General features: G+C 49.0%; 1 protein-coding gene across 1 annotated transcript; it reads right to left on the bottom strand.

Moving 5' to 3' along the window:
• Window positions 1-784: 784 nt before the first annotated feature.
• Window positions 785-10,491, bottom strand: st6gal1 (ST6 beta-galactosamide alpha-2,6-sialyltranferase 1; the record flags this gene model as incomplete). Its single annotated transcript, XM_083761550.1, has 9 exons — window positions 10,426-10,491; window positions 8,908-9,102; window positions 8,280-8,529; window positions 6,638-6,792; window positions 5,677-5,938; window positions 5,231-5,328; window positions 1,690-1,791; window positions 1,260-1,434; window positions 785-1,059 (listed from the first exon to the last, which is right to left on the bottom strand). Exons 1-9 carry the CDS (start codon window positions 10,435-10,437, stop codon window positions 785-787), a joined length of 1,524 nt encoding a protein of 507 aa, XP_083617676.1. The 5' UTR covers window positions 10,438-10,491.

Here is a 10,491-nt window from a genome sequence, read left to right as displayed (position 1 = left end):
GTATACTCGTCAAAGGCAGTGAATGTGTAATTGTAATTGTAATTGTAATTGTAATTGTAATAAAAATAAAAATAAAAATAAAAATAAAAATAAAAATAAAAATAAAAATAAAAATAAAAATGTCAAACAATAATAATACAAATAAAACATATGACACAAAGATTTGGACCTGTTGAAGACCCCTGCTCTAATTGGTATCGGCCGTGAGTTGGTTTCCTAACGGGCGCTGCCGCCCTAGTGGCTGGTCAGGGCGTTGCAGCGCCGGCAGCAGCAGCATGGTGGCTATACTACAGCTGAGGCTCAGGATCCTCAACTTTAATTAACCGCTGAAAGATAATGAAAATGTGCCGTAAATCTTTGAAAATATATGCTTTCACAGCCAACGTTTTTTAACTGAAATCTTTGCTTTTCGGGAGGGGGGGGGGGGGGGGGGGGCACAGTGAGGCTCTCCAGCATTGAAGCACTCGGCTCTAGTGGTTGGAGTGTGAACTGCAGGCGTACGCGTGGATTCATGACCGGGAAACCCCCGTGCAGCAGCTGGGCTTTAACATTGAGCGCTCGGGTTGCACTTCTGCATTTGACCACCAAAATCTGGTGTTCAAATGCGGAAGTAGAGCGTTCTTCCGAGTGCTTCAAAACGCCACTGAGCAACGCCACTTCCACTGAAATGAACAGGTGGGGGGGGTTCAGTCTCTATCCTTTTATTACTCTATAGGGTGTCCCTGGAGAATCCGCTCTCGGGTCTCAATGGGTTTTCTTTTTATACGGCGCTATACCGCGCTAGCTAGTGGCTGGGCGTGGCGGCGCCACGGTGGCTGCTACAGTTGAGGCTGTGCAGGCCGGGCAGCGTGACGCGGCCCCGTGTGAAGATGTGGTGGTCGGAGCCCTGGTTCATGCGCTTCACCAGGTTCTTCTCGTAGAGCAGCGGGTGGTAGGCGCCCAGCGTGCACGCCGCGTCCACGTAGCGCTGGTAGTAGTGGCACAGCTCCGTCTTCCGCCGCGACGGCAGGAACTCGTACACGTGCACCACCTCGCACAGCGACATCATCAGCACCGTACCTGCGCGGAGCACATTTCCATCCGTGTTTATCCCAAGTAGAACCTCAATGTTTCGCTTTTCTTTGCGTGCGTTGTTTAGCGTAGCATTGCATAGCGCAGGGTAGCCCAAGGCAGCATAGCATAGCATAGCGCAGTGTAGTCTAAGGTAGCAAAGCATAACATTGCATAGCGCAGTGTAGTTTTAGCGTAGCTTAGCTTACCCAGCAGGCCAGAGGAGGGCGGGTTCTTCTGGATGGGTTCCGGCATGTTGTCCTGGATTCGCTGCCAGAGCTGCCACTCAAAGCGCGGGTGGAGGATGTAGAAAGGCTGAAGGGGGTGGAGCCTCCTGTAGCGCTGGTACTGAGCGAAGATCGGATAATCTGTCCTGTTGTACCACTGTAATAATAATAATCATCATCATCTATAAGAAAATATTGAATGGACACCGCAGGTTAATTTAGCAGACCGTACGGGAAGTATTTGTTGGTTAAGATGATTACAATGTAGAGCTATTTAACACTGTTACTGAACAAACATTATCTATAGCACTCAATATCACAATAATTATAATATCAATTTACTCATCCATGTGCAGTGATAGGTCGGCAGAGAAAGGGGCGGGTCAGGGGGGGTGGGGAGGTGGGGTCTTACCACTGATAGGTTTGCAGAAAAGGGGGCGGGGTCCCAGGCCACCAGGACTCCAGTGCTGTACAGAGAGCTGGACAGGAAGCGATGGTCTTCTGAAGCCATCACCTAGGAAACCATACGTAAACAACTACATCAATTTACAATTTACAATTTAGGCATTTAGCAGACGCTCTTAATCCAGAGCGACTTACATTAAGCAAGAACAAAAAAGCATGGGAATACATCACATAAAAACATTTATCATGAAACATGCGTAAGCTAAGAAAGTAACAGTGGAATATCTATATAATGAAACTATACATATAAACTATACATATATACTACTATGCTATAGGCCTACATATGTACTATGACGTGCTATGACTACATACAATGCAATTATAGTGTCTACATAACATGCTATAAGTCTGTATCAAATGCTATCTAAGTCTACAGAAATGCTATCTAAGGGGTGGGTAAGTGCTATGGGCCATGATGGAGTCTGAAAAGGTGGGTTTTCAGACTACGGCGGAAGATTGGGAGTGATGCTGCAGTTCTGACTGCAATGGGAAGTGCATTCCACAGTTTTGGAGCCAGAAGGGAGAAGAGTTTGGGACGTGTGGAGCGTTGTCCCGGCGTTTTTAGTGAGGGTACTTTCAGCTTCCCTGCGTTGGCTGATCTGAGTGCGCGGGAGGGTTTGTAGGGTTTGATCATACTTGCAAGATATGGGGGAGCCATGCCTTTGGTTGCTTTGAATGCCAGCATCAGAGTTTTGTATTCTGTGCGGGCAGCGACCGGGAGCCAGTGGAGGGAGCGGAGCAGGGGGGAGACATGTGAGAATTCTGGCTGGTTGAAGACCAAGCGAGCCGCGGCATTTTGGATCAGCTGGAGAGGCTTAAGTGCACATGCTGGTAGGCCAGTAAGGAGGGAGTTACAATAGTCGAGTTTTGACAAGACTGTTGTCTGGATTAGGAGCTGGGCTGATTCCTGGGTGAGGAACATCACAGTCCCGCCCCCTTTCACAACGACGTGAGTTGTGACAAATCATGACAACAAAGCACAACATTTTGGGCCGAACAAATAATTACAAAGAAGAAAAACAACAAAAAAGTGCCGTTTTCTTCTTCTTTCTAATTATTTGTTCGGTCACAACTCGAGTTGGCTTCGTACGAGGCTTAAAAGGTCTTTAAATAAATACTTTTTGAAATGTCTATGAGGAAAATGAACGGGGAATGATTTCCTGGGCCCTGGTGGTAGGGGGCGGGACTACGACGCTAGTCTATAGACCGATTCCGTAGCGGGTCTCATGGTCGCAGCCTACGTATTTCCTGTAGGCGGAGACGACACATCTGCGGTTTCCCCGCACCAAGCTTCTACTACAGTGAATGGAAAAGTGACTGATGTTAGTCTGCCTCAAACGTTACTCTTTTACCTGCTTTTTACTAACACTAACAATACAAAGATGCTCCAGAACATCGGGATGAACCTGTGTAGTTTATGGCTTTTTTTTTAATGTTGTCACTGCTGTTGGAGCAGCCATAAACTACACAGGTTCATCCCGATGTTCTGGGCATCTTTGTAATGTTAGTGTTAGTAAAAAGCAGGTAAAAGAGTAACATTTGAAGCAGACTAACATCAGTCACTTTGACCGAATCGGTCTATAGGCACGACAGGTTGTGTGTGTCTGTCGGTGTGGCGAGTGGGAGACTGACTGGGGTTCAACCCCTGCTCGTGCGCATTAGTGCACTAGCTTCATTGTTTACCTGCTATATAGTTTCAGATGGACATAATGTCATTTAGTTGGTATAGTGTTTAGACAGATAGGTGTGATGTATTTTTGACTTTTGTTACAGTATCATATTTCACACTCCATGGCGTTTGTGGACGCAAACGACACACGATACTTCATAAGAGTGTACAGTACATCGATCTGCTCTGGTGGAAACATCGGTATAATGCCCACTACACTACACAACACAACTGTTACTTTTCACCATTCAAATGTAAAACGTAGCTGAAATGCTGCTGATCCACAAGCGAGATGTGACACATTTTGAGCTTGTAGATCAGCTATCTTTGCTACTGTGACACTTTATTTAACAGGGGGGTGTCCAAACAAATTTCAAACTATATCCATCATCATCATTTGTACACTCTCAGAGTTTCAGATGAATGGGTCCATTTGGTTCCTAACTATCCATCATAGCTGGGGACCCCCTGGTACTCCCTATAGGGTCATTGTGTTCCTCCACAACACTGAAGATTAATGCAGTTACTCATTCAGAGAATGAATAGATCTTGAATCAATGAATCAATGAATGATCGATCAAAGAAGTAGGGCATTGATTTACAAAAGAAAACCTTTTAAAAGTTTAAATGATATGGAGATAAGTGGTATCCTGCAAGCTGCCAAAGATAATGGTAACTCGGTGGAACTATAAAAAGCATGTTTAGTTCCTTGGGGTCCAGTGCAGTGAAGACAGTACTGACTTTGTTCTGGGGGTCAGAGTTCAAACGGATGTCTGCCTGAGGTCCTGGGGTAAGAACAGTGTTGCCAGATTTAGGCAATAACACTGTTGCCAACATCACTGTTGAACGCACGCAGGCACGCACGCAGGCAGGCACGCACGCACGCATGCACACACGCATGCACACACGCACACACGCACGCATACACACACCTTGTTTTATTTTTACAGAAAAACAGGGCCAAAGTCGCTTTTAATAAGCAGACATGGCAACACTGGTTATGGAACATTTCTGAATGGATGCGTCTGTGTCTTGTCACCGAGTGGGTTTAATGAATTCCTTCCTTTGAGCACATCAGACAATATAAGAAGATAGTATTTTATTGAAAGACGGCTTTGAAAAGGCTCTGAATCTCTGAGCAGCGAGACTATACAGCCCGTAGCACTTGACCTAGTTACTGAGCAGCTGCTGCATGCAACCATTCTTCATCAAATGTGAAGCTCGACTTTCCTCCACGAGAACGGAGATCCCAATTCTCACAACATTCTCTCCTCTTTTTTTGAAAATAATGAAAATATTCATAAAAAAGAAATCAACAAAAACAGAAGAGTAACTAAAATGAATTTGACTTTTCACGATTCTTCACAGAATGAGACCGCATCTGAATCGTTATATATAAATGCACCATTTACCATTTAAGATACAATACAAACATCAAATGCCATTAACAATTGTGTGTGTGGGTGTGCGTGCGTGCGTGCGGTTTGTGCGTTCGTGTTACCTGTGAGTTAATGAAGGGCCTCACACACCGTCTGTGAACGCCGCTGTGTCAAAACAGCCGCCTCCGTTATTTTCAATGAACCTATCGCACACCGGCGGCGTCCGACACGCGTTCACGCCTCGCCTGACGCTCCGATACGCCACCGTTCTGTTTTCCAGGCGTTGCCGCGTCGCTGCACACCCGGTGTGTGTTGGGCTTACGTCGTATGGTGGTCTTTGAAGCATGCGTGCATCGGTGCGTGCGTGCGTGCGTGCGTGCGTGCGTGCGTGCGTGCGTGCGTGCGTGCGTGCGTGCGTGCGTGCGTGCGTGTGTTACCTGTGAGTTGAGCAGTCGTATGGTGGTCTTTGAACCCACATCCTTCTCGTAGCCGGCGGTCGGCGCCCCGTTGAAGCGCAGCACTGCATCATGGGAGTCTGGAGGTCATGAGGTCACAACAAACATCCTGTTGTTACATCACATGATCACATGTTGTTCTTTAACCCATTCAGGACGGGGTCCCCTTTGGTGTTTTAAGCATCGTGTTATGCTTTAGCCGTTTAAAAATAGCTGATCTACAAGCTCATAGCGCGGCACCGAGTGGCGCGCTATGAACTTGTAGGTCTGCTATTTTCTAAAAATCATGAAAATGTGGCGCAAATCTTTGAATATATATTCATTCAGAGGAAACGTTTTTAACTCAAATCTTTGCTCCTGGGGCGTCTGGGGGGGCCCCTGGGGGGGTCCCAGGGGGTGTCCCCCCATGGGGGGGGTCCCTGACGTACCGATCTCCTTGCCCAGTCCCGCGTAGCGCAGCGATCCGGCCGACGACACCACGGCGCAGCTGTTGAACGGGCCCAGCTCCGCTGTGATTGGCCGCGCCGGCAGCAGCTGCCCCGCCCACGGCAGCGCGCTGAAGGGCGGGAGGTCGGGGGTCAAGGTCGCCACCTCCACCTTCTCCTTCAGCTGGCACAGCAGCTCGGGGCCGCTGACCTTTGGCCTCTTGCCCGTCGGACCCGGGAACTCCACCCCGTACTTATTCATGGCCTGGAAGGACAGGAAGCAGGAAATGACATCACGGCATGTGTTTAAAGGTGCAGTACGGGATATGATTAAAAGAAATCCGTGTGAAGTGAGGAGCGCTCTTTTCATCGTACAAATATACGTCATATTTGGCGGACATTTGAGCTAATTTCACCTTTCATTGTCAATGGCAAATATTGAGACATGTGGGGACAAAGGCTGTATATAGGAGGGGCTAGCGTAACCTGACTCTGCCAGATGGTGGCAGTATTGAGTTCACCAGTTCCCTCCTCCTCCTGACTGCATCTGGTGAACCCGAAGCAGCGGGAGGCAAAAATCTCCATAATAATTTGGAGTTGTTGTCTTGTTAGGTTGTGTTTACATGTGTGCTGGCACAGCTACAATATGTCATCAGTCTCGGGTTGATCCCACCTCTACCAGATGGGAAGCAGGAGGAGAAACTCACTACTGCCACCATCTGGCGGAGTCAGGCCCCTCAAAAACAAACAAAACACCCCCTGCTTTGGGTGACATATGGCGGTAGACAAAAATTAGTAGCTTAGGCGATTTTCCTTCCGGTTCACTGTGGCGTGAATTTATTTGGGGGTAAAACCTTCCCAATTCTGATATTTACGGATAGACAGACAGACAGACAGACAGACAGACAGACAGACAGACAGACAGACAGACAGACAGACAGACAGACAGACAGACAGTCAGTACCTGGTAGTTCTGGACCACCTTGCGTAGCCGCTGTCCCAGCATGCTGGAGGACATGTCTTCGTTCCAGACCTCTCCCAGTCCCAGGACGCCGTGCGGTCCGAAGAGCTCCGCCTCCTCGCCCCCCACGCCCCCGCTCAGCTCGCCGCGGCGACGGCCTGTCAATCAACAGAGCATCAGTGTTGTTTTCGTCGACTAAAACTATAAGACGAAAAATGTTCGTCGACTACCTTTTTTCACTGACTAAAACTAAATGGAAACTAAATAAAAACAAATCTATGGTGACTAAAACTATTATAAATAAAACTATTACTAAATATGCTGAATTTCGTCAACAAACTAAAACTAGACTAAAATGTTAGGATGGGACTAGTGGACAAGAGATCCAGTTTTATGCTGGGTTGCATGCTGAAAATAGCAGATCTACAATCTCACAACGCGTGGCAACAACGACATCAAGGCCTGTCAAAACAAATTTTAGTCGACTAAATCAACTGTAGATTTAGTCGACTAAAATCATATGACATTTAGTCGACTAAAACTAGACTAAACACTAGAACATTCCAGGTGACTAAAATGTGACTAAAACTAAGTGAAAACTATTCAAGAGACTATGACTAAAACTAAAATAGAAATTTGCTGCCAAAAACAACATTTTTACTGTCTGTCTGTCTGTCTGTCTGTCTGTCTGTGTCCCACATGGAGATCTCTGTTGTATCTGCCTGCCTGAAAAGTGACTATGAAAAGTGAACTGGTTAAGTAATCAATTGTCAGGTGTGGGTTTGCCATGGCAATCAATGAGGCTGAGGCAGAGGCTGGAAATTGCGGCGAAAGGTGAGGCGATTCAGGCTGATTTAGATTTGGCCTTTTGTGGTGGTTCTGGAGAACCGTGGGTCCGACCGACGCGAGGCCGGGTGTCCAATTAGAAGTCGGTGGGGAAAACGGTTCTCGCCAAACAGGGTCTCCAAGGCGTGCGTTATCCCAGATAACGCATGGTGCCAACCTACCGCCAAACAGGGTCTCCAAGGCGTGCGTTATCCCAGATAACGCATGGTGCCAACCTACCGCCAAACAGGGTCTCCAAGGCGTGCGTTATTCCAGATAACGCATGGTGCCAACCTACCGCCAAACAGGGTCTCCAAGGCGTGCGTTATCCCAGATAACGCATGGTGCCAACCTACCGCCAAACAGGGTCTCCAAGGCGTGCGTTATCCCAGATAACGCATGGTGCCAACCTACCGCCAAACAGGGTCTCCAAGGCGTGCGTTATCCCAGATAACGCATGGTGCCAACCTACCGCCAAACAGCGTCTCCAGGGCGTGTGTTATTCCAGATAACGCATGGTGCCAACCTACCGCCAAACAGGGTCTCCATGGCGTGTGTTATCCCAGATAACGCATGGTGCCAACCTACCGCCAAACAGGGTCTCCAAGGCGTGCGTTATCCCAGATAACGCATGGTGCCAACCTACCGCCAAACAGGGTCTCCATGGCGTGTGTTATCCCAGATAACGCATGGTGCCAACCTACCGCCAAACAGGGTCTCCAAGGCGTGCGTTATCCCAGATAACGCATGGTGCCAACCTACCGCCAAACAGGGTCTCCAAGGCGTGCGTTATCCCAGATAACGCATGGTGCCAACCTACCGCCAAACAGGGTCTCCAGGGCGCGGGTGAAGGGGCGTGGCAGCAGCCATCCCAGGAAGCCTTTGGACGGGGAGGAGGAGGAGTCTCGCGGCCCGTGGCGGCCGCCGGGCGGCGCTGGCTCCCTATTGGCTGCTTCCTGGGTGTGGTTCGGAGAGGAGAGCACCGGGATTGGCCGGCGAGGGTCGCCGGGGACGACGCCCGGAAGCTTCTGCGGGTCCACCAGCATGGGCTTGGCCCCGCCCCTCAGGACCTGAAAGGTCAAAGGTCAAAGTTCAGACGTGGCAGGCAGACCTTAATGGAGACGGCACCGGGAGGAAACCCTGAGGCCAAATGGACATAGTGGCCCAATTTGGTATTGCAGCTCGGGGGGCCAGCGCTGGTCCGTTGACTATCATTGCGCAACGTTCATGTTATCATCTGGCCGATTACACGTGAACGCTATATATGTTCAACGCTATGTGAACGCAAACACCGCAATGAGAGTCAACTCAGCGCGTTCCATGTTATTTGGGCAATCCGTCCCAGAATGCACTCTGTTCCTACCCGGAAGGAGGAGTGAAATCGCCTAATGCGCTTTTGAGCAACTTTTCACAGACAGACAGACAGACAGACAGACAGACAGACAGACCTTGATGATGGAGTGGGGGCGGGGCTGTGCGCGGGTACGCGCACGCACACCGAAGATGGCGTCGGTGACGGGCACGCTGTTCTCAGCACAGAAGGCGTAGAGCGCTGCCATGGACACGCAGAAGAACGCCATGCACACGGCGCCGCGGCGCGCCCGACGCCGCAACCGCCACAGGACGCTCACCCTGTCTGGAACCTGAGGAGAGGAGAGGAGAGGAGAGGAGAGGAGAGGAGAGGAGAGGAGAGGAGAGGAGAGGAGAAGGGAGGGGAGGGGAGGGGAGGGGAGGGGAGAGGAGAGGAGAGGGGAGGGGAGGGGAGGGGAGGGGAGGGGAGGGGAGGGGAGGGGAGGGGAGGGGAGAGGGGAGAGGGGAGAGGGGAGAGGAGAGGGGAGGGGAGGGGAGGGGAGGGGAGGGGAGGGGAGGGGAGGGGAGGGGAGAGGAGGGGAGGGGAGAGGAGAGGAGAGGAGAGGAGAGGAGAGGAGAGGAGAGGAGAGGAGAGGAGAGGAGAGGAGAGGAGAGGAGAGGAGAGGAGAGGGTCATGTTCTATTTGTGCAGTTTGACCTGACAAGTCCCTCCTAATGAAACAAAAAAACTATTAACATTTCATCTGACCTGGAGGAGTGTTGTTTTGGGTTGTGTTGTGTTGTGTTCCTGATGAATTGGGTACAATATAGTTTATACCACAATGGAAACTTTTTTGTGTTGTCAGGCACAACCTTCACTACCTGCTGTAGACTACTGTCCAGTTTATGTAAAGTTGAGTCCAGTTTAACATGCATGCATTAACGTGCACCAAACATATCTTAAAGTTGTGTTCTCTATTTATCTCATTGCTTCCTGGTCCATCCATCCTTAATAATACATCTCACTGCAGTTCGGCTCCCTGTGTGTGAAAAATTACTATTATTATTATTTTTTCGTTTTTTCATGTCATATATAAAGTACTAGGAAATAAAATTGACGTATTGGTTGTTCAGTTTGGCCCGCCAGTTTTAGAGATATGGCTTATACTGTAATGTCTAGCAGAGAAACAGAAAAACGGGCTTGAAATGTTCACTTCTGTGGACTCTAACATTACACCTAGTTAAATGTTTATTTCATATTTACATGTCGATTTCAGCTCTGACATTTAATTCAGACATGCTCTAATATGTGAAGAGTCTTCCTGTGCATGTGCTATTAAAAAAAGAAAAAGAAAAAAAAAAAAAGTGTGAAAAGCTGGCCGCAGCCATCCAGACAGTGACAGAGTCACGGAGATGCAGCTGGTGGTGGAGGTGAAGCTCCTCCCACATGGAGATGCAGCTCCTCCCACATGGAGATGCAGCTCCTCCCACATGGAGATGAAGCTCCTCCCACATGGCGGCAGCTTGCAGCGTCGGCCAGAAAACTCTTTGCCGACGATGCAAGTTGAGCTTCATTTCCATCCACCAGCTGTCTAAACGGCTCGTCAAATGCAGCGGAGGTGAGAAGTAGAGGAGAGAAGTAGAGGGTGTTGTAACAACATTGGTGTCCTGTCTTACCTTGTATCCCATCCCGTCTCCTCTGTGCCTCGGTTGTTGCTTAGTTACCGTGTTCCTTCTGCATAG

This window comes from Protomyctophum parallelum (genome assembly GCF_964188405.1).
Source record: "Protomyctophum parallelum genome assembly, chromosome: 1".
NCBI classification, from domain to species: Eukaryota; Metazoa; Chordata; class Actinopteri; order Myctophiformes; family Myctophidae; genus Protomyctophum; species Protomyctophum parallelum.
Note: the sequence above shows the minus strand (reverse complement) of the source record. Positions and strands in the feature narration are given on the sequence as shown.